Source organism: Bos grunniens, chromosome 5 (assembly GCF_055505025.1).
Source record: "Bos grunniens cultivar Pamir isolate PY7600 chromosome 5, Bosgru_T2T1.0, whole genome shotgun sequence".
NCBI lineage: Eukaryota > Metazoa > Chordata > Mammalia > Artiodactyla > Bovidae > Bos > Bos grunniens.
In genome coordinates, this window is record NC_141169.1 from 10,570,176 (window position 1) to 10,594,745 (window position 24,570).

At 39.9% G+C, this 24,570-nt stretch overlaps 1 protein-coding gene across 1 annotated transcript in view; it reads left to right on the top strand.

Annotated features, from left to right (window-relative positions):
• Positions 1-24,570, top strand: part of OTOGL (otogelin like) — a 169,022-nt gene that overhangs the window by 44,999 nt on the left and 99,453 nt on the right. Inside the window, exons 16-21 of the mRNA XM_086398845.1 lie at positions 232-356; positions 3,588-3,797; positions 6,932-7,097; positions 7,877-7,951; positions 10,460-10,512; positions 12,631-12,793. Of these exons, the coding sequence (XP_086254971.1) occupies positions 232-356; positions 3,588-3,797; positions 6,932-7,097; positions 7,877-7,951; positions 10,460-10,512; positions 12,631-12,793 (792 nt within the window). The remainder of the gene's footprint in view (positions 1-231; positions 357-3,587; positions 3,798-6,931; positions 7,098-7,876; positions 7,952-10,459; positions 10,513-12,630; positions 12,794-24,570) is intronic.

Genomic DNA, 24,570 nt, shown 5'->3' on the forward strand with positions numbered 1-24,570 from the left:
ACAAGGCTTATTGAAGTGATTATTAAATAAAATCATATATGTCCAAGATTTGACATGGTGTAAAGTCTTAATAACAGGAAGCTAAAACCATGTGTATTTTAAAATGTAATAAAACACTTCAAACTCTAAGATATTCTTGTAGATTAAAAAAGTAGTATTCTTTTTTCAATATCTGAAGACTCTGAAGGAAGGAAATAAATGGGAGAGACTAAGAGAATATTTGCTTTCTAGTTCTCCATCAGGCATGATAGAAGGTACCCCACAACTTCATGCAAATGCATGGAGAGTTTCTTCAACTTGTTTTGCACCTGTTCATGTTCCTGTGGTGGACCCCTGCAACATTAATCAACAAAACAGTAAGTCTTTCTGCATGTAAACCTAGGAAAAAGTTCTCTTTATTACTGTAATTTTGTAAAATTAGTGATTTTAAATTCTCATTTTCTTATGATAAATCAATGCCATTCCTTATGTATTTTTGTTTAATACATATGCATCTTTATGCAATCTAGGGTACTTTAAAAAAGAACTCCAGAAGATGACTATTTCATTTATTATTCTGCATTCATAAATTTCCTTGTTTTAGGTGCTCAGAAATCCCTCAGTCGTCCTCAAATGTGACCTAGCGTTTTGTATGTTTCAGATTCTTTAAATGCTAAAGAAAAATCTCTGGAGTATTATAATGCTCGTATAATCTTGGGATGTTCAGTTTTGGTTCTGCAGCATGACAGTGCATGTGAATTCCTGTTTATTACTGTCACATGATGAGTTCCTACTCACAGAACATATTACTGCTTCATAAGCAGGAGGCCAGTGATCCAGAAAGGCTTTGTGCCATCAGGTGTGCGAGGATGTGAGATGCTCACATTCCAGAGTTTCCGTTTACAGCGATAGTGCAACTCACATGCCAATAATTTGGGGCTGGACTTTTTTTTTTACTAAAGCCACAGCAGACCATGGGAAAGGCTGGTTTACTATTCAATAAAATAAGGCACTTTTTTTGGTAAAATCACTTTGTGAAAAAAGTTGATGTGCATGCTTAAATAGACATTTTTATAATTTAATATTGTTCCTTTAATTATTTTGGCTAGCTTACTGTTATTTTGTGGTGGTTTTTCAGAGGGATTCTGTTTATTGTTCTGTGGTCCTTATTATTAACTTGTGGTTTTAGTGTCCTGGAAAGAACACAAGATAATCTTGATTTTGTGTGTGTGTGGGGGGTGGGGGTGGGGGGTGCTCAGTCATGTCCAACTCTTGGCGATCCCATGGACTGTAGCCTGCAGAGCTCCTTAGTCCATGGAATTTTTCCAGGCAAGAATACTGGAGTGGTTTTCCATTTCCTACTCCAGGCATCTTCTTTTACTACTGGCTTTTTATCTAGGTCAACTTCTAAACTTAAAGACGTTTGTTAACATCTTGGGTCATTTTTCCTATCTATAGTAAGAGGAATAGACTAGAGTCTTTTGCTTTCTATGATTTAATGCTTTGAACCTCATTTCCATTTAACAACACTTTCCTTCCCATTCTCTCCTCAACTTTTTACTAATAGATCTAGTCCTTCTCATTTCATTTTTCTTGCTCAGTTTGTTTCTAAATTTTTCAGTTCCTTCCTTGATAATTCGATAAATATATTTTTAATGTTCTTATTAGTATGTACCTTTTATTTATTTATTTATTAAGCTTATCTTTTATTCCATTACTCTGTTGCATTGCATTGATTATTTTCAAATACTAAACTAAACTTTCATTCATAGGATAAACCTTATTTGGTGATGATGGATTAGCATCATCATTAGCATTTTTATGTATTACTAGATTGCTGTTATTTTGTTAAAGATATTTTACTTATATTATGAAGGACATTTGTTTATATTTTTCTTTCAGTGTCTGTGAGATTTGTGGTATCAGGGTTATGCTAGTCTAAAATTAAGTGGCCAGCATGTTTGATTGAAATTTTGATTGAATTTACCAATGAAGCTATCTAGACTTTGATTGAATGTTTGATTGAATTTACCAAGGAAGCTATCTAGATTTCAAGTTTTCTTCATTAAATTATTTTTGATCTCTTGAAAAAAAACAGCATGTAAAACTTGGAGTAGAGTCCAGTTGATGAATTCAGTTTTTCTCTGGTTGTTTCTTTAATGACTTCCTTTATTACCTGTTATTTTGTTACATATATATATTTATCACTTTTGTCCCCGTATCATATATCTTCTATGACTTATATGTTTTAGATATTCTTTTTCTTCATGTTTGCCTTGAACAATTTTTTTTTAATTTCAAATAGGTAAATTCAAAAACGTCCCAAGAAAGTAAAGTAAATAGACAAAAGTCAATTCTAATGTGTATTCTGAAGGATATTTTTAAACAAAGATTTTCTGAGTCACCCTTTCACTTAATGTCAGTAGGAATATTTTTTGATCTACAAATCCTTAGAGCATATGATACAAGTCTTTGCTTGGAGATCCTGGTGATTGGAAGTGTGCATGCCAATAGTACACTGTTACATAGTCTGAATCATTTGTTTTCACATGTTATGTGCTTAACAATACAAAAATATAATACTCAGGTAACTACTCATAATTAGCATGTGTTTCCAATAATATTTTTTAAATACTTCACAAAATAAGTTCAGCATAATTCCTTAATAGTGAACAAATTCTAAAACTCTAGCAGCTCATCTTGTCTCTCAAAGACAACGACAACTCCACGACTGATTAATTTTTATCCCGTGAGGAAATCAGTGCAATTGAGATCCATTACACCAAGAAATCACACTAGGCTTTTTCAGAAAGATGAAATCTAGATTGTTTTGTCAAACTTGGTTGCTCCCACTGAGAATTATATCTGATCAGTCTTTCTCAAGGGAAAAAGTCAACAAATTCAAGATCTGATTACACATATCCCCTCAAAGACTTGGTAGTGGTACCTCAGAGCCTTTAGCATATGCTCCATTATCAATTTCTATTAATTATTCATTTATTCACAGATTCATTTATCAAACAGTATTGAGCTCCTAATATTTACCAGACATTGAGCACTGTGCCAGTGTGGATATTGCATTCAGTGATTATGTGCCATCCACCTCATTACCATTTACCTCAGAGTCTCCATTGGGGTGAGACGATTCCCAGTCCTTCCTGGATAATGTATCCTGGGGAGTTGCTGTAACATCCATAACCTAACACTATTTTTATTGTGTGTGGTTGTCTGGAGATAAACCTTCTAATACTCATCAATTATTTATAGCAAAATTGGGGTGATTTCCCAAGATGATCCACAGGCAATGGGGTAATTGAGGCCACTTCTATCAGTGAACCCTTCTGATACTCAAGTTATTCAGGTATGACACAATATCTTTTTTTGCTAAAAGAATATTAAATATGGAGTAAGTGCTGTTACCAATATTACTGAAAATACCCCCGCCCCCCAAAAAAAGTATAAGCTGAAGATACTCTTATTGAATGCGCAGTACAGTGTATTTCTAGGAAAACAAGATGCCTTGGCTAGTGCTGGAATTTGATACTTAGGGGTATTTGATACTAGCTAGACTAGTAAATGAAGGGCTAATGGGGTTCTTTGTCTGTTAGTTGGATATGCAGCACACTGTGATGTTATCTACCAGGAGCTCTTTGCTCCTTGCCACATCTACGTTAGCCCTGGGCTATACTATCAGCTGTGCCGCCACGATGCATGCAAGTGTGGAAGCGCCTGCCTGTGCAACGCTCTTGCCCACTATGCCTACCTCTGTGGCCAGCGTGGCATTCCCATCGACTTCAGAGCTCAGGTTTCATTCTGTGGTGAGTATGATGGCAGTGGCCCTGATGAAGATGATCAAATAGCACTTCAGAGATTTTTGCATTTGTAATGACTGCTATTTTTTTTAATAAAAAGTCAACATTTGCTTAAGTTATTTGAAATACTAATATAATGTGTCAACATGAAAAAAATGGGGGATTACTTTATTTCTTAAAATTGGTGCTCTGTTACATAAGACAATACCTTTTGACTATTTTTACCATAAGCAAAATTAGAGTGTAGCTATCCTGGCTTCTCCTGTATTATGAGCAGATTTCTTCTCATCTAGAAGTTGGCAAATTAAACCCTTGGGCTTCCTGTATTTTGTAAATAAATTTTACTGCCCATATGTTTGCATATTTAGCTACAAGGGTAGAGCTGGGTAGTTGTAACAGAGACTGAATGGCCTGAGAAATTGAAACTATTCACCATTCAGTTCAGTTCAGTTGCTCAGTTGTATCCAACTCTTTGTGACCCCATGGACTGTAGTACGCCAGGCCTCCCTGTCCATCACCAACTCTCAGAGCTTGCTCAAACCCATGTCCATTGATTTGGTGATGCCATCCAACCATCTCATTCTCTGTCGTCCCCTTCTCTTGCCTTCAATCTTTCCCAGCATCAGGGTCTTTTCAAATGAGTCAGTTCTTGGCATCAGGTGGCCAAAGTATTGGAGTTTCAGCTTATCCTCAGACCTTCTAATGAATATTCAGGACTGATTTCCTTTCAGATTGACTGATTTGATCTCCTGGCAGTCCAAGGGACTCTTAAGAGTCTTCTCCAAAACCACAGTTCAAAAGCATTAATTCTTCGGTGCTCAGCTTTCTTCATAGTCCAGCTCTCATATCCATACATGACTACTGGAAAAACCATAGCTTTGACTAGATGGACCTTTGTTGACAAAGTAATGTCTCTGCTTTTTAATATGCTGTCTAGGTTTGTCATAGCTTTTCTTCCAAGGAGCAAGTGTCTTTTACGTTCATGCCTGCAGTCACCATTTGCAGTGATTTTGGAGCCCCAAAAAATAAAGTCTGTCATTGTTTCCATTGTTTCCCCATCTATATGCCATGAAGTGATGGGACCTGATGTCATTATCTTCATTTTTTGAGTGTTGAGTTTTAAGCCAACTTTTTGATCTTCTCTTTCACCTTCATCAAGAGGCTCTTCTGTTCTTCTTCACTTGCTGCCATACGGTGGTGTAACCTGCATATCTGAGGTTATTGATATTTCTCCTAGCAATCTTGATTCCAGCTTGTGCTTCATCCAGCCCAGCATTTCAAATGATGCACTCTATATAGAAGTTAAATAAGCAGGGTGACAATATACAACCTTGACGTACTCCTTTCCCTATTTGGAACCAGTCGGTTGTTCCATGTCCAGTTCTAACTGTTGCTTCTTGACCTGCATACAGGTTTCTCAGGAGGCAGGTCAGGTGGTCTCGTATTCCCATCTCTTAAAGAATTTTCCATAGTTGATTGTGATCCACACAGTCAAAGGCTTTGGTGTAGTCAATAACGCAGAAGTAGATGTTTTTCCAGAACTCTCTTGCTTTTTCCATGATCCAGAGGATGTTGGCAATTTGATCTCTGGTTCCTCTGCCTTTTCTAAAACCAGCTTGAACATCTGGAAGTTCATGGTTCACATATTGTTGAAGCCTGGCTTGGAGGATTTTGAGCACTACTTTGCTAGCCTGTGAAATGAGTACAATTGTGTGGTAGTTTGAACATTCTTTGGCATTGCCTTTCTTTGGGATTGGAATGAAAACTGACCTTTTCCAGTCCTGTGGCCAATGCTGAGTTTTCCAGATTTGCTGGCATATTGAGTGCAGCACTTTCACAGCATCATCTTTTAGGATTTGAAGTAGCTCAACTGGAATTCCATCACCTCCGCTAGTTTTGTTCATAGTGATGCTTCGTAAGGCCCACTTGACTTTGCACTCCAGGATGTCTGCTCTAGGTGAGTAATAACACCATCATGGTTATCTTGGTCATGAAGATATTTTTTGCATAGTTTCTGTGTGTTCTTGCCACCTCTTCTTAATATCTTCTGCTTCTGTTAGGTCCATACCATTTCTGTCCTTAATTGTGCCCATCTTTATATGAATTGTTTCCTTGGTATCTCTAGTTTTCTTGAAGAGTTCTCTAATCTTTCTCATTCTATTGTTCCTCTATTTCTTTGCACTGATCACTAAGGAAGGCTTTCTTATCTTCCTTGCTATTCTCTGGAACCATTAGCTTATTCCAAAAAAAGTTTGCTGACCTCTGCTGTAGTCCATCTTTTCAGCTGAGTTAGATGATTTTTTTGGAGGCATCGGTTAAGAGCCTATCAGTTCCTTGCCTTGAGAAGGACCAACTTTCATTTTCCATTTCCTTAAGAGTTAAATATAAAGTCGAAAATCACTTTGACCCACCCTCGCTTTCTCTACTTCAAGTTTTGGATTTTTTTTCTCTCTTTACCACTGTCATCCAAAGAAGTTATCTTCCATTCCCCTCCACCCCAGCTTTTTTTTTCTCACAAGAGCAGTTGTACGATTAACATTATTTCAGTTGTTTTTCCCAGCATTTCTGAGGTGTCTGTGCAAGTGTGTTTTTTGGAATATTTTAGTTTGCCTACTTTAATCAATTCAGTTTTTTTCTAAAAAGAAATTGGAAGGATTTAGCCAAAGATATAGACGTGATTTAATAGGCAAAAAGCAGGATCTGTGAGCATAGATCAATAAAATCAAGTTTTGTGTTACTTGTAGATGACAAAGCTTACTTAGGATTAAATAACGTCATAAAGAAGATGATGCCAACATAGTGGTAAACAAGTTTAAAATGTGAGGACAGTAGGTTTATTTAGATGGATAAAATTCTTTAAATATATCAAGAAAATTATAGCACAGGCTGTAAAAGAATGATATGAAATGTCACACTTAAATATAGTTCACATAGAAATTTTATTCCTCTCTGGTTAAACTTCTATTGAGGCAAAGAGTTGCTTGCTTATTTATTTATGTTATAGCAGTTGGTAGTGTCCTCGGTTTACTGGTGTGGCAGACCTTCTGCTTTCGTGATCTGTGTCTATCGTGGACTCGTCTCCCAGCACACCGTGCTCTGGCCTGTGCGCTCTCTCTCAGTTGCTGCTTCTCCGTCCTCAGGGGTGGTGTGTCAGAAAGGCATGATGTACCATCACTGCTCTTCCTTCTGCCGCCGCTCCTGCGTCTCCCTCTCCGCCCCAGAGCAGTGCAACGATGACTGTGCGGAAGGCTGCAACTGTCCTGAAGGCAAATACTATGAAGACACGCTGAGCTTTTGTGTTCCCATGTACGTCCCAGAAATGTGTTGACAGCATCCAGTTTTTAACCTCTTGTCTTCCTTACAGGATAAAGGGGCTGCCATGCCTGTTTCTTTTCTCCCCGTCTTTTTTAAAAAAAATCTAATCGACTCAGAACCATAAGTTTTTTTCCACTATTAAATGTCAGTTTTTCCGTAAAATAAGTGGGCATATATGCAAGCATCTGCTTGTGAGTTGTTTCTTTAATATTTCTTAATATCCTTACTCTTATGTATTTATTTGTTAACCCTGTATGTACTCACAAATCGCTGCAGAAAGAGCTAAGGAATCTGATGAGTCACCCCGAAGTTCATTCCCACGTGCTTTTGCCGTATCAATAATAATAGCAAGGTTTATGTTTCTCTGTCATGTGGCAAATTGTAGTAGCAGGATTGTAATGTCTCTCAGCATTCAGAAATTTCTCAAATCTCACATGACATAAAGACTTTGTTGTCTACATAGAGTTACACGATAGATTGGTTGTATTTCTCTGAAGTGCCTCCAGGGACATTTTTGTGAGAGAGACAACATAGTCTGTACTGTGACGAAACAATACAGAGTATGAGTTTTGGGAAACAAAATCTAAAGCTGCACAAGATTTCACATTTGTTTAACAGAATTGCATGGAATTTTGTGCAGTAATGTTATTGCTAGACTGTGCCTTAAAAGTACCAATACAGCATGTGGTCTGCTTGAATTTCAGTGTTTTTTTTTTTTCTTAAATATATCCTATTTTGTTAACTTAATCTTTTTTTTTTTCCCCTTACAGATTTCACTGCCGGTGTCATTACAGAGGCAGTATTTACCAACCCGGAGAGCTCATCCCAACACCCTCAGGCTTATGGTAGATTTCAGTAACGGTGATTGTTCTTGACAAATGACATGGAGTAATGTAAATTCTTAACCAAATCCATAAATTGAAATATGACATCCGTAATTTGAAAAATACAGATAACCTTAATATATAAACTTTTAAACCATATGTGTGACATTTATATATATGTAACCCAAATATATACATATATACATATGTTCATTAAACCACACACTCACATATATACATATATATATATTTTTCATTTCAACGTGAATGCCTTAATCTTGTGCTCATAACTGCAGAAAAGAGCTATGAGTTAAAGTGTCAGACAGTGAAATGGAATGCCTCTGATCAGTTCTCAATAGTTAAGGGTGAGATGGCTCTCCCCTTAGTTCTCAAATAATAGTTAAGGGTGAGATGAATGGTCAGATGCTGTAAGTTACTGAGGCGTTTTAGTTTTGTGGCTTATCCATTGGCTCAGAAAATGCAGTTTCAAATTGGAATTCACCATGTCACCCTCTGGAGTCAGAGTGTTGCCTCCCAAAGGACAGCCATTCTAGTGAGAAAATGCTTATTCATAAGAAAACACTCCTTCGAGTTGTAACCTGTTAAAAATGTAGACATGTCCATGCAGCAGTCCTCGTAGATCTATATCCAACTCCTAACCTCCTTTTAGTTGCACCATAGAACCCACAGATAAGAACAGACGTAAGAGGGTAGTAATAATAAGCATTGCAATAATCATATCTGCCCTTTCCTGTGCACTTTCTGTAGTCCTGGTATCACTCTACGAGTTTTACATCTATTAAAACACCCATCACTCTAACCCTAAGAGGCAGGTACAGTTGCTGCAGCCCCCGTGTGCAGGTGAGGAAATGAGGCACAGACAGTTAAGCACCTTGGTAACAAAGCCAGGATTCGCTCCTGGACAGCCTGGCTCTGCAGTGCTTGCTCTGTTGTCTGTTTTGCTTTGCAGCTTATTTTGTATCCTGGCAGAATATTGTTTATGCACAGTTTGTATTTACTGCTATGTGCATCTCCCTTCCTTTCCCTCGGTCGAGATGCAAAGGCAACCAGCTCTTGGCTCTGTCTACAGCAGGTTGTGCTATTAGCCAGAGTTTCCCAAGCCACAAATCTGGGAGCCGTCTTTGACTCTCTCCTCCTCTTCAACACCCCTACCCAGTACACTGCCAATGACTTTAGATTTTATTTTTTCCATGCAGTTGGAATCCATTTCCTCCTTTCTGTCACCACTGTCTTAGCAATGCCTCTCAACATCTCTTCCCTGGACGTTTCTACTTGATCTTCTTGTCTTTAGTTTTGTCTCCTTCCATCCTACCAAGATGCTATATTGTTCTTAAACTTAACATAATTGAATTTAAGTAAACTTGCAAAAACAAAGGAACCTTCCCACCTCAGTGAGAAAAAAAAAATTCCATTTGTCCCATGGTCTCATTTGCCATTCCTCTTAAAAAGCCCGTGTCCCAGAATCAGTATGATATGAAAGGCCTGGTTCTGTGACCTGAGATCCCTGTGTCTCGGTCCCTCTCTGCCGTTCGCAGTGTGAGTCATATTTCTGAGGGTCATCCTAGTGTTAGATGAGGAAGAAGCATATTTTTTGTATGACATGGCCCTTCTCTGTTAGTCAGCTTCTTCATCTGGGCTCAAATATAGAAAACATGATCTAGTCCAGAGCTCGAGGCAAAACTGTTTATGTTGGGCTTATTGAGAATTGGTGTAAAAATCTTTCCTTATCATGATAACTCCTTAAGTGATATTCACAATTCATATTGCCTGAATTTGGTTTTTGCCTTATGCCCTGACTTTGGAACTCAGGTTTTAAGATGTGACCCCACTGTCTCTTCTGTGCTGCTGCCAGAATGACTTTCCTAGAATTCAAACCAACAATATAACATCTCTGTTTAAGGTCTTTAGTGACTCACTTCAGGGATAAAGTCTTAGTGTCCTAATAGAAGCTGGTCTTTGACACTTTGCTGAAGGCCTCTCCGGTTACGTTGCATAGAAAGCTATTCCACCCCTACATCTTCACTCAGTGTGACAACATTCCTACTTTATCTATATTGTAACCTCCATGCTGTCTTCAAAATTTTGCAGACTTTATCTTCTTTGACTGCCCTAATGTCAATTGCTAACAGATTTTGAAACATTGTTATGTGCTTTACTTGTATTAATATATCTTAAACATTTGTATGTTTCATGTCACACTGGCTCAGTTATTTATTTGTACGTCTTTCTCTCCTACTGGAACGTAGTAGGCGCTTGGGTAAAGACTAAGAATTTTGGTCATTGAATTCTCCATGCTAATCACAGTGCCTCACACAGATACACAGATTTTGATAAAAATCTGTTGAACTGAAATAGCTGTCTTCAAATCAGTTCTAAACCAATAACTTATTTACAAAAACTTCTGGGAAAAAAAATCTTTTTTGTCAATTCTTGCATGTTATATTGTTTTTTAAACAGAAAAGTCTTGAGGTTTGTTTCATGAATTAACTATCTGTTTACTTCTACTAGCCAGTGTTCAAATGGGACTGTGAAATGTGATGAATTAGCAACGCCCTCTACTGGTAAGATCTAGATAGATGTTTTTCTTAGAGAGGAGGCTCTAGTACCGTCCCTACTCTTAGGGCAGAAGTTATGAATTCATCACAGCCCCCCTTGCGAATGCACATGGAGGAATAGCCTTAGGAATGCTTTTCTACATGGTGCTCTGGTGCTTCCTAACTTTTTCACCTCCAGAATTATAATATTTGTTGGACAGTGTGGGGTGAACATGTAAGGCTGCTTAGGGCAGAGCTGATCAACCAGGGAGGCTGCCTGATGCTCCCTATCCCAGCACCACCTCAGGTCTGCCAAACGCTTTTGGGATATGTATTCAGGCACCTGTTGGAAGTCACTTGTGCAACAGCAGTTGGGAAACCCTACTCCAGATCAGCAATTCTTAAATTCCGAATGTACACACAAAAAACCTAGGGATTTTGTTAAAATATTGATTCTGATTCAGTAGGTCAGGGTGATGCCTGCAACATTTCTGTAGATGGCCAAAGTGATGCTAATGATACGGGGTTCAGGGCTACATTTTAAGTAGCAAAGCTTTAGGACTAGCCATCAATTATCAATGGTATGTAAAATGACATCGACTGCCACCTCTTTTGAAAATATATTATGATTGCATATCATTCCTGAAGATCATATGTTAGGAGACCCTTTATATTACTTATTTTTCACCACACAGAAAGCCTCAAATTTATGGTCACTGGGGAGAAATTCTAGGCAAATACTAAACAAAGCTACCTTCTGTTGATTTTAATGGGTAGCAAGAGTGTAGGCTGATAAAACCAACTGTGAGCTATTGCTTTGTTATTTATTTGCACAGTTATAAATTTTCTAAATTAGCTTTGAGTTAATTATATGCCCTTGATTCAGTGTATCAGGATTCAGGCTGTCTAGGGCTTATTTACGGAGAAGACAATGGCAACCCACTCCAGTACTCTTGCCTGGAAAATCCCATGGATGGAGGAGCCTGGTGGGCTGCAGTCCATGGAGTCGCTAAGAGTCGGACACGACTGAGCGACTTCACTTTCACTTTTCACTTTCATGCATTGGAGAAGGAAATGGCAACCCACTCGAGTGTTCTTGCCTGGAGAATCCCAGGGACGGGGGAGCCTGGTGCGCTGCCATCTGTGGGGTCGCACAGAGTCGGACACGACTGAAGCAACTTAGCAGCAGCAGCAGGGCTTATTTACAGGGTATGTTCATGGACTGCACACATAGTTGGAAGCTGTTGGGCCCTCCCGCCCTTGACTCATTTGCATTGGGTGTCTCAATATTGAGGAAAAGGAAGCCCAGGTGGCCAGGCTTCTCGCAGAGGAATCCCCAAGTTTCCTTTTGGCCCCACATAAGAAGTGGTAATCCCTCTGAACTCAAAAGCTTTCTGGAGCAATATGTAGCCCCTGTAATTATGCCCATTTTCTGCACTTCCACATTATAGTGAAAGGAGTTAGTCACTCAGTCATGTCTGACTCCTAGTGGCCCCATGGACTGTAGCCTGCCAGGCTCCTCTGTCCATGGAATTCTCCAGGCAAGAATACTGGATAGAATACAAGGGGGTAGCCATGCCCCCTCCAGGGGATCTTGAGACCCAGGGACCCCAGGTTCGATCCCGGGCTCCCTGGGTCTCCTGCATTGCAGGCAGATCCTTTACCGTCTGAGCCACCAGGAAGGAGTTACATAAACAGTGACTCAGGGATGAAGCAAGACCTAAAAGTATCACGTGTTTATTGTAAACACATAGCTTTGTAAAAGTTTAAACGTATGGTACTGTCAGTCTTCAAAAAATGATAATATATGTTTAGATTAATCACAATACCCTGTTTCTTGATTTCAGGAAGGTATATACTAGTTGTTTAGTTGTTTTCTTATGGAAGGCAGCTAAAGTTTTCAAACTCAAAATAGATTTTGGAAATTTAGGTAATTAAAGGAAATCTGGCTAGAGAATGGTTTAAGCTCATGAACCAAACATCACAGAGTAAAATCAGTTATTACTGGGGTCATCAGTAATTACTGGTAAAATATATTGTGTTCCGTAGTTAATTGAGTTTTAATGACAAACGCATGTAAATATGATTATGTGTATGGAGCAAATACAAAGTTAAACATATTTTGTCTGTGCCTTGTTCCTGAAGTTCACATCTGCCCTGAGGGAAAACAGTATTTCGACTGTAAGTTTCCTGACCCTCAATTACCAGCCGGTGGTATAAACTGTGAAACGACATGTGCAAATTTGGCTATGAACTTCACTTGCGCCCCATCGTCACCCTGCATAAGTGGCTGTGTTTGTGCTCCAGGGTAAGCACATTATTTTCCTTGATAATACAGAATGTTTAGGATTTGATAGAAAACACAAGAGCACTTAGAACATTCTTTATAGAAATAGCTAAAATTGTGTTCTGATTGGTGGTTAGCTCTGAACTGGTAACTAGATTACTGCTGTAGGTATTTGTCTGTGCTTATGGGACATATCACTTTCATGCATTGGAGAAGGCAATGGCACCCCACTCCAGTACCCTTGCCTGGAAAATCCCATGGACAGAGGAGCCTGGTAGGCTACAGTCCATGGGGTCGCTAAAAGTCGGACATGACTGAGGGACTTCACTTTCACTCATGCATTGGAGAAGGAAATGGCAACCCACTCCAGTGTTCTTGCCTGGAGAATCCCAGGGACCGGGGAGCCTGGTGGGCTGCCATCTATGGGGTCGCACAGAGTCGGACACGACTGAAGTGACTTAGCAGCAGCAGCAGCAGCAGCATGGGACATATTACATATGTGTGAGATGCATGCCACATAGAACACATGACTAAATAATGTCACAATATGTTGTGTACATGATATAATTAATGCAGTGAATTGAGGGGAGCACTCATTTCAGGATGGACTTAGCATTTATCCCTGATCCAACTGTGATTTTGGGAAAATGACAGTGAGCCACTTTGCATTCAAAATACTCGAACTGCATTTCTTTTGTGTATTCTTTTTTTAATTAATTAATTTATTTATTTTAATTGGAGGCTAATTACTTTACAATATTGTACTGGTTTTTGCCATACATTGACATGAATCAGTCACAGGTGTACATGTGTCCCCCATCTGGAACCCCCATCTCACCTCCCTCCCTATCCCATCCCTCTGGTTTGTCCCAGTGCACCGGCTTTGAGTGCCCTGTTTCATGCATCAAACTTGGACTGGTGATCTAGTTCATATATGATAATATACATGTTTCAATGCTATTCTCTCAAATCATCCCACCCTTGCCTTTTATCACAGAGTCCAAAAGTCTGTTCTTTATATCTGTATCTCTTTTGCTGTCTCACATATAGGGTCATCATTACCATCTTTCTAAATTCCATATATATGCATTAATATACTGTATTGGTGTTTTTCTTTATGACTTACTTCACTCTATATAATAGGCTCTGCTGCTGCTAAGTCACTTCAGTCATGTCTGACTCTGTACAACCCCACAGACGGCAGCCCACCAGGCTCCCCCATCCCTGGGATTCTCCAGGCAAGAACACTGGAGTGGGTTGCCATGTTCTCCAATGCATGAAAGTGAAAAGTGAAAGTGAAGTCGCTCAGTCATGTCTGACTCTTAGGGACCCCATGGACTGCAGCTCACCAGGCTCCTCTGTCCATGGATTTTCCAGGCAAGAGTACTGGAGCAGGGTGCCGTTGCCTTCTCCTATATAATAGGCTCTAGTTTCATCCAACTCATTAGAACTGATTCAAATGTGTTCTTTTTAATAGCTGAGTAATATTCCATAATGTATAGGTACCACAGCTTTCTTATCCATTCATCTGCCAATGGACATCTAGGTTGCTTCCATGTCCTGGCTATTATAAACAGTGCTGCGATGAACATTGACATACACATGTCTCTTTCAGTTTTGATTTCCTCGGTGTGTGTGCCCAGCAGTGGGATTGCTGGGTCATATGGCAGTTCTATTTCCAGTTTTTTAAGGAATCTCCACACTGTTCTCCATAGTTTCTGTCCTAGTTTGCATTCCCACCAACAGTGTAAGAAGGTTCCCTTTTCTCCACACCCTCTCCAGCATTTATTGTTTGTAGACTTTTTGATAGCAGCCATTCTGACTGGTGTGAGATGGTACCTCATTGTGGTTTTGATTTGCATGTCTCTGATAATGAGTGATGTTGATCTTTTCATGGGTTTGTTAGCTGTATGTCTTCTTTGGAGAAATGTATGTTTAGTTCTTTGCCCCATTTTTTTGATTGGGTCATTTATTTTTCTGGTATTGAGCTGCATGAGCTGCTTGTATATTTTTGAGATTAATTCTATGTCAGTTGCTTCATTTGCTATTATTTTCTCCCATTTTGAAAGCTATCCTTTTCACCTTGCTTATAGTTTCCTTCATTGTGCAAAACCTTTTAAGTTTAATCAGGTCCCATTTGTTTATTTTTGCTTCTATTTCCATTACTCTGGGAGGTGGGTCATAGAGGATCCTGCTGTGATTTATGTCAGAGAATGTTTTACCTATGCTTTCCTCTAGGAGTTTTGTAGTTTCTGGTCTTACATTTAGATCTTTAATCCATTTTGAGTTTATTTTTGTGTATGGTGTTAGAAAGTGTTCTAGTTTCATTATTTTACATGTGGTTGACCAGTTTTCCCAGCACCACTTCTTAAAGAGATTGTCTTTTCTCCATTGTGTATTCTTGCTTCCTTTGTCAAAGATGAGGTGTCCATAGGTGCATGGATTTATCTCTGGGCTTTCTGTTTTGTTCCATTGATCTATATTTCTGTCTTTGTGCCAGTACCATACTGTCTTGATGACTGTAGCTTTGTAATATAGTCTGAAGTCAGGCAGGTTGATTCCTCCAGTTCCATTCTTCTTTCTCAAGATTGCTTTGGCTATTCGGGGTTTTTTGTATGTCCACACAAATTGTGAAATTATTTGTTCTAGTTCTCTGAAAAATACCACGGGAAGCTTGATAGGGATTGCACTGAATCTGTAGATTGCTTTGGGTGGTATACTCATTTTCACTATATTGCTTCTTCTGATCCATGAACATGGTATATTTCTCCATCTATTTGTGTCATCTTTGATTTCTTTCATCAGTGTTTTATGGTTTTCTATATATAGGTTTTTTGTTTCTTTAGGTAGATTTATTCCTAATATTTTATTCTTTTTGTTGCAGTGGTGAATGGAATTGTTTCCTTAATTTCTCTTTCTGTTTTCTCATTGTTAGTGTATAGGAATGCAAAGGATTTCTGTGTATCAATTTTATATCCTGAATTTACTATATTCATTGATCAGGTCTAGTAATTTTCTGGTGGTGTCTTTAGGGTTTTCTGGCCACCTCATGCGAAGTGTTGACTCATTGGAAAAGACCCTGATGCTGGGAGGGATTGGGGGGCAGGAGGAGAAGGGGACGACAGAGGATGAGATGGCTGGATGGCATCACCGCCTCAGTGCACATGAGTCTGGGTGAACTCCGGGAGTTGGTGATGGACAGGGAGGGCTGGTGTGCTGCGATTCATGGGGTCACAGAGTCGGACACGACTGAGCGACTGAACTGAACTGAACTGATGTGGAGGATAATGTCATCTGCAAACAGTGAGAGTTTTACTTCTTCGTTTCCAATCTGGATTCCTTTTATTTCTTTTTTTCTCTCTGATTGCTGTGGCTAAAACTTCTAAAACTATGTTGAATAGTAGTAGTGAGAGTGGGCACCCTTGTCTTGTTCCTGACTTTAGGGGAAATGCTTTCAATTTTTCACCATTGAGGATAATGTTTGCTGTTGGTTTGTCATATATGGCTTTTATTATGTTGAGGTCTGTTCCTTCTATTCCTGCTTTCTGGAGGGTTTTTATCACAAATGGATGTTGAATTTTATAAAAGGCTTTCGCTGCATCTATTGAGATAATCACATTATTTTTATCTTTCAATTTGTTAATGTTGTGTATCACATTGATTGATTTGTGAATACTGAAGAATCCTTGCATCCCTGGAATAAAACCCACTTGGTCATGATGAGTCAGTTCTTTGCATTAGGTGGCCAAAGTACTGGAGTTTCAGCTTCAACATCAGGCCTTCCAAGGAATATTAAGGACTGATTTCCTTTAGGATGGACTGGTTGGATCTCCTTGCAGTCCAAGGGACTCTCAAGAGTCTTCTCCAACACCACAGTTCGAAAGCATCAATTCTTCAGTGCTCAGCTTTCTTTATAGTTTAACTCTCACATCCATACATGACTACTGGAAAAACCATAGCTTTGACTAGACCAACCTTTGGTGGCAAAGTAATGTCTCTGCTTTTTAATACGCTGTCTATGTTTGTCATAGCTTTTCTTCCAAGGAGCAAGCGTCTTTTAATTTCATGACTTCAGTCAGCATCTGCAGTGATTTTGGAGTCCCCAAAAAGAAAGTCTGTCAGTTTCCATTGTTTCCCCATCTGTTTGCCATGAAGTGATGGGACCAGATGCCATGATCTTAGTTTTCTGAATGTTGAGTTTTAAGCCAACTTTTTCATATCCTCTTTCACTTTCATCAAGAGGCTCTTTAGTTCTTCTTCGCTTTCTGCCATAAGGGTGGTGTCATCTGCATCTCTGAGGTTATTGATATTTCTCCCAGCAATCTTGATTCCAGCTTGTGCTTCATCCAGCCTGGCATTTCTCATGATATACTCTGCATGTAAATTAAATAAGCAGGGTGACAATATATAGCTTTGATGTACTCCTTTTCCTATTTGGAACCAGTCTGTTGCTGAACATGTCCGGTTCTAACTGTTGCTTCCTGACCTGTATACAGGTTTCTCAAGAGGCAGGTCAAGTGGTCTGGTATTCCCATCTCTTGAAGAATTTTCCATAGTTTGTTGTGGTACACACAGTCAAAGGCTTTGGCATAGTCATTAAAGCAGAAGCAGATATTTTTCTGGAACTCTTTTGCTGTTTCGTTGATCCAGTGGATGTTGGCTATTTGATCTCTGGTTCCTCTGCCTTTTCTAAATCCAGCTTGAACATCTGGAAGTTCACGGTTCATGTACTGTTGAAGCCTGGCTTGGAGAATTTTGAGCATTACTTTACTAGCATGTGAGATGAGTGCAATTGTGTGGTAGTTTGAACATTCTTTGGCATTGCCTTTATTTGGGATTGGAATAAACTGACCTTTTCCAGTCCTGTGGCCACTGCTGAGTTTTCCAAATTTGCTGACATATTGAGTGCAGCACTTTCACAGCATTGTCTTTTAGGATTTGAAATAGCTCAACTGGAATTCCATCACCTCCGCTAGCTTTGTTCATAGTGATGCTTCCTAAGGTCCACTTGACTTCACATTCCAGGATGTCTTGCTCTAGGTTGGTGATCACACCATCATGATGATCTGGGTCATGAAGAACTTTTTGTATAGTTCTTCTGTGTATTCTGGACACCTCTTCTTAATCTCTTCTGCTTCTTTTAGGTCCATACCATTTCTGTCCTTTATTGTGCCCGTCTTTGCACGAAATGTTCCCTTTGTATCTCTAATTTTCTTGAAGAGATCTCTAGTCTTTTCCATTCTATTATTTTCCTCTATTTCTTTGCATTGATCACTGAGAAAGGCTTTCTTATCCCTCCTTGCTATTCGTTGGAACTCTGCATTCAAATGGGTATATCTTTCCCTTTCTCCTTTCCCTTTTACTTCTCTATTCACAGCTATTTGTAAGGACTTCTCAGGCAAACATTTTGCCTTTTTGTATTTCTTTTCCTTGGGATGACATCTAATCTTACCACACTGTGATCAGAAAAGATGCTTGAAATGATTTCAATTTTTTTGAATTTACCAAGGCTAGAGTTATGGCACAGGATGTGATCTATCCTGGAGAATGCTCCGTGTGCACTTGAGAAAAAGGTGTAACTCATTGTTTTGGGGTGAAATGTCCTATAGATATCATTTAAGTCTAACTGGTCCATTGTATCATTTAAAGTTTGTGTTTCCTTGCTAATTTTCTGTTTGGATGATCTATCCATAGGTGTGACTGAGGTATTAAAGTCCCACACTATTATTGTGTTATTGTTAATTTCCTTTTCATACTTGTTAGCATTTGCCTTACATATTACGGTGCTCCTATGTTGGGTGCATATAGTTATATGTTCTTGGATTGATCCTTTGATCATTATATAGTGTCCTTCTTTGTCTCTTTTCACTGCCTTTACTTTGAAATAATTAAAATTCATTTTATCTGATGTGAGTATTGCTACTCCTGCTTTCTTTTGGTCTCCATTTGCATGAAATATCTTTTTCCAGCCCTTCACTTTCCGTCTGTATGTGTCTCTTGTTTTGAGGTGGGTCTCTTGTAGACAGCATATATTGAGGTCTTGTTTTGTATCCATTCAGCCAGTTTTTGTCTTTTAGTTGGGCAGTCAATCCATTTACATTTAAGGTAATTATTGATAAGTGTGATCCCATTGCCATTTACTTTGTTGTTTTGGGTTTGAGTTTATAAACCTTTTCTGTGTTTCATGTCTAGAGAAGATCCTTTAGCATTTGTTGAAGAGCTGATTTGGTGGTGCTAAATTCTCTCAGCTTTTGTTTGTCTGTAAAGCTTTTGATTTCTCCTTCATATTTGATTGAGATCCTTGCTGGGTATAGTAATCTGGGTTGTAGGTTTTTCTCTTTCATCACTTTAAGTATGTCCTGCCATTCCCTTCTGGCCTGAAGAGTTTCCACTGAAAGATCAGCTGTTATCCTTATGGGAATCCCCTTGTGTGTTATTTGTTGCTTTTCCCTTGCTGCTTTTAATATTTGCTGTTTGTGTTTGATTTTCATTAATTTGATTAATATGTGTCTTGGGGTGTTTTGCCTTGGGTTTATCCTGTTTGGGACTCTCTGTGTTTCTTGGATTTGTGTGGCTATTTCCTTCCCCATTTTAGGGAAGTTTTCAAATATTATCTCCTCAAGTATTTTCTCATGGCCTTTCTTTTTGTCTTCTTCTTCTGGGACTCCTATGATTTGAATGTTGGGGCATTTAACATTGTCCCAGAGATCTCTGAGGTTGTCCTCATTTCTTTTAATTCTTTTTCCTCTCTGCTTCTTTTATTTCCACCATCCTATTTTCCACCTCACTTAGCCTATCTTCTGCCTCGGCTATTCTACTGTTGGTTCTCTCCAGAGTGCTTTTGATCTCAGTTATTGCATTATTCATTATTGATTAACTCTTTTTTAATTTCTTCTAGGTCCTTGTTAAACATTTCTTGCATCTTCTCAATCCTTGTCTCCAGTCTATTTATCTGTAACTCCATTTTGTTTTCAAGATATTGGATCATTCTTCCTATCATTATTCTGAATTCTTTTTCAGGTAGACTCCCTATCTCCTCCTCTTGTTTGGTTTGGGTGGGCACTTATCATGTTCCTTTACCTGCTGAATATTTCTCTGCCTTTTCATTTTGTTTAGATTGCTGTGTTTGGGATGGCCTTTCTGTAGGCTGAAAATTTGTGGTTCCTCTTTATTGCCAAGGTTTTTCCCTGTGGGTGGGGTTGGACTAGTGTCTTGTCAAGGTTTCCTGGTTAGGGAAGCTTGCATCGGTGTTCTGGTGGTTGGAGTTGGATCTCTTCTCTCTGGAGTGCAATGAAGTGTCTAGTAGAGAGTTTTGAGGTGTCTGTGGGTTTGGCATGACTTTGGGCAGCCTATACTTTAATGCTCAGGGCTGTATTGCTGTGTTGCTAGAGATTAGTGTGGTATGTCTTGCTCTGGAACTTGTTGGTTCTTGGGTGGAGCTTGGTTTCAGTGTAGGTATGGAGGCTTTTGGATGAGCTCTTGTCAGTTAATGTTCCTTGGAATCAGGAGTTTTCTGGTGTTCTCAGGTTTTGGACTTAAGCCTCCTGCCTCTGGCTTTCAGTCTTATTCTTACAGTAGCCTCAAGACTTCTCCATCCATACAGCACAGATGATAAAACATCTAGGTTAATGGTGAAAAGATTCTCCACAGTGAGGGACACCCAGAGAGGTTTACAGAATTACATGGAGAAGAGAAAAGGGAGGAGGGAGATAGAGGTGACCAGGAAGAGAAGAGGGGGAATCAAAAGGGGAGAGAGCAATCTAGCCAGTAATCAATTCCCTATGTGCTCTCCACAGTCTGGAACACCCAGAGAGGTTCATGGAGTTACATAGAGAAGAGAAGAGTGAGGAGGGAGATAGAGGTGACCAGGAGGAGAATCAGATCAGATCAGATCAGTCACTCAGTCATGTCCGACTCTTTGCAACCCCATGAATCGCAGCACGCCAGGCCTCGCTGTCCATCACCAACTCCCGGAGTTCACCCAGAGTCATGTGCATCGAGTCAGTGATGCCATCCAGCCATCTCATCCTCTGTCATCCCCTTCTCCTCCTGCCCCTAATCTCTCCCAGCATCAGAGTCTTTTCCAATGAGTCAACTCTTCGCATGAGGTGGCCAAAGTACTGGAGTTTCAGCTTTAGCATCATTCCCTCCAAAGAAATCCCAGGGCTGATCTCCTTCAGAATGGACTGGTTGGAGGAGAATAGGGGGAGTCAAAAGGGAAGAGACCAATCTAGCCAGTAATCAGTTCCCTAAGTGTTCTCCACGGCCCAGAATACTCAGAGAGATTCACAGATTTAAGTAGAGAAGATAAGGGAGAGGGAAGAGATAGAGGTGACCTGGGGGAAAGTCAAAAGGGGAGAGAGCAATCAAGCCAGTAATCACACCCCTAAGTGAAAATGGATACTGAAGATTAGATTCTTAAAGGTACAAAATTGATACCAAATACTACAAAGCAAAGATTTAAAATCTAGAGGTTAGACCCTCAAAAATATAATATTAAAAATACAAAACAAAGTCAATCACAAAAATTATAAATATATATATATGAAATTTGCTTTAAAAATAATGCCTTTTTTTGAAAGGTAATAATAGGTTATAAAAATGAAAATTAAATGAGTAATAAAGAACTTAAAAATAAAAAAAATTTTACAAATAAAAAAATGACATTGAAACATGTAAAATATCATGTAAGAAACGAGTTGCCAGTCCAGGTTCGATGCACAATACTGGATGCTTGGGGCTGGTGCACTGGGACGACCCAGAGGGATGGTATGGGGAGGGAGGAGGGAGGAGGGTTCAGGATGGGGAACACATGTATACCTGTGGCGGATTCATTTTGATATTTGGCAAAACTAATACAATTATGTAAAGTTTAAAAATAAAATAAAATAAAAAAAATGATAATAGTAAATATATGTCTAGGAATTTCTCTGGAGCTGTTGTGGGCAGTGTGGGGTCAGTTCAGTTTCAGATAGTTCCTTTTTCCAGATTATACTTCTTCTCTAGGTTTATAAACCCTTTTTAATGCTTAGTCAATGTTAACTACAGGGTTTTAATCTGTTGCACCTGTGACTTCCAGAGCAGTTCCCTCTTCTTTGTTTATTTTGGCTTCCTCTGTTTACAAGTCTCTTCAGTGTCTAATTTCCGCCCTGACACAAGCAGGTGAAGGTGGTCACTTATTTAAGCTCATTTGTTCAGTTGTGTTGTGGGGAGGGAGGAACACTGCAAACAAATTTCACTTGCATGTATGGGGAGTGCTTGCAGTGTATGGACCATACTGGGTTTGCCCCAGCTCATGGAGCGTGTGCTCTCCGGGTCTATGTTGCTCAGGCTCCAGGTTGCTCTGCAGGGGTGCTGTCCAAAGCAGACCCAGCATTTCATGCACTTCCCAGGTCTAAGCCACTCAGGTTCAGGTTCTCGGGTACTCCACAAGGGCACAGACTTGGTTGGGTGTGCGTTTTGTGCCTTTCCCAGGTTTGAGCAGCTCAGGCGGCCAACTGCTTTGCGAGCGCACTGTCCGAGGTGGTCTGTGCATCTTAATCACCTCCCTAGTCCTGGCCGCTCGGTTCCCCAGGTGCACTGCGAGAGCACTGTCTCAGCTGTGCCGTGTCTCCTCTGGGGAGCTGATGTCAGGCTTCGACCCTCCTGGCAGATGTCAACCGTCCAGGATCCCAGGAAGACTTGGTTAGCAATTGGGAGCCTGCTCACAGTTTGGTGGAGGATGCCATTTCTGAGGCTGAGATTGCCCCTTGCCTTCCGGCTCTGGCTGTTGTACGCCTGCCTCTCCACCTCTGGCAGAAGGTGTGGAGAGGAGAGGCCTGCACGCAGCCAGCTAACTCTCCTTTGGTATTCGCTCAATCCTTTGTTCTGTGAGCCGGCCAGGCTGCGTGTTAGTTTAGAGCCTTTGGCGGGAAAGTTCTCTTTCTCTGTCTCTCTCTGGCTATCCCACAGTTTGGGTTGCTATCTTACATTAACTCCCTCAGGTTGTCCTCAGGGCATTCAGGCCCAGTCCTTACCCTAAGCACCAATGATGCAACCCGTGCCTCCCTGTCCAGTCCCCGCTCATGGGTGGCAGATGCGAGCGTCTGGGCTACTTCTCTGCCGGGAGTTGCGGTTAGGCACATATTCTCTGGATTTTGTGTTTTTTCCACACCACCTCTCCCCCTATTTATGTTGCCCTCTGAGATTCCATAACTCCCCACAGACCCGGGGTGAGAGGGTTTACCTGCTATTTGGAAACTTGTCCTCCTTCACGACTCCCTCCTCAGGATGGGTCTCTGTCCTTCTCTTTTGTCTCTCTTTTTGTCTTTTATATTTTGTCCTACCTCATTTTGAAGGGAACAGGCTGCCTTTCTGGGTGCCTGGTGTCCTCTGCCAGCGTTCAGAAGTTGTTTTGTGGAAGTTGCTTAGCATTCAAATGATCTTTTGATGAATTTGTGGGGGAGAAAGTGGTCTCCCCATCCTATTCCTCTGCTATTTTGGGACTGCCCCTCTTTTGTATATTCTGTTGGCTATTACTGTTGTTGATGTTAAGTTATATTATTAATACCAGTTTCCTTATCTAATGGATGTTACATAAAGTGGTGTGTTGAGGTTGTTTAGGGCAGTGGGTAACAGTGGGAGCTCTGGCTTCAGACACACTTGTTTCAGATCCCAGCCCTGTAGGTATTAGCTGAATGCTTTTTCTGCAAGTTCCTCTAAAGACCCAATTAAGCATTGTGAAATGTGGCATGTTTGTGTATTTGTGCACATGTGTGTATACTCAATAAATATGGGTGACTATTTTTGGTGACTATGGTGGGCTTCTCTTGTGGCTCATCTGGTAAAGAATCCGCCTGTAATTTTGGAGACCTGGGTTTGATCCCTGGGTTGGGAAGATCCCCTGGAGAAGGGAGAGGATACCCACTCCAGTATTCTGGCCTGGAGAATTCCATGGACTGTATAGTCCATGGGGTTGCAAAGAGTTGGACACGCCTGAGTGACTTTCACTTTCTTTCACTTTTATTTTATGGAAGCATAATTTACTCTTACCTTTGTAAATTTCCTTTAGTAGCAGAAATCCCTAGTACTCATGGAAGGTAAATACAGAATCTGGTGGCTATTCATGTCCTCGCAGGCACACGTGGAATCTGGCCTCACTGGCCTTCCCTCTTCTGATGATGAATAGAAGCAGTGCACAGAGGGAGAGCCACCTAAGGCAAACAGGTCACCCATTCTTTCTCGATGAACATATTCACACAAAGTGATTTCTGAGCTCAATTCATATCAGCCAGGAGCAAAGAAGAGAGAGGTTTTGTGGTCTGTTTCCCAGGAGATTCACATTTGTCTAAATGGTCCCCACCTGAAATAGGTTGAAGAGACAAGTAACTTGGGACTGTATCAATCTCTTTATTAAAGAAAGGACACAGAAGGAGTGTGGAAGAACAAAACCTTGCATGGGAAAATAAAGGCAGGTAGAAAGCAGACCATAGAGCAGACAAGCAAGGAAGGCATTTTAGTAAAAAGGACAAAGGAAATAAAACCTTTGTTTTATAGTAAACTAATTGAGCCCTACAACATTACTTGATTTATTTGACTTGATTATGACTCAGGGATGCATGGCTGATTAGATAAAACTATGTCCTAATTTTGTTTCATATGCTTGTGGTTGATGCTATTATTTTAGAAAATATCTATTTGCTGTCCTCTTTGACTTTTATTTCAATAATGATTAATTTATTGGTCAAATTTTATTATAAAAACTTAAAGTCATTTTCTTCCACCTTCTCTTGTTTTATTGAAATAAATAAAGTTTGAAT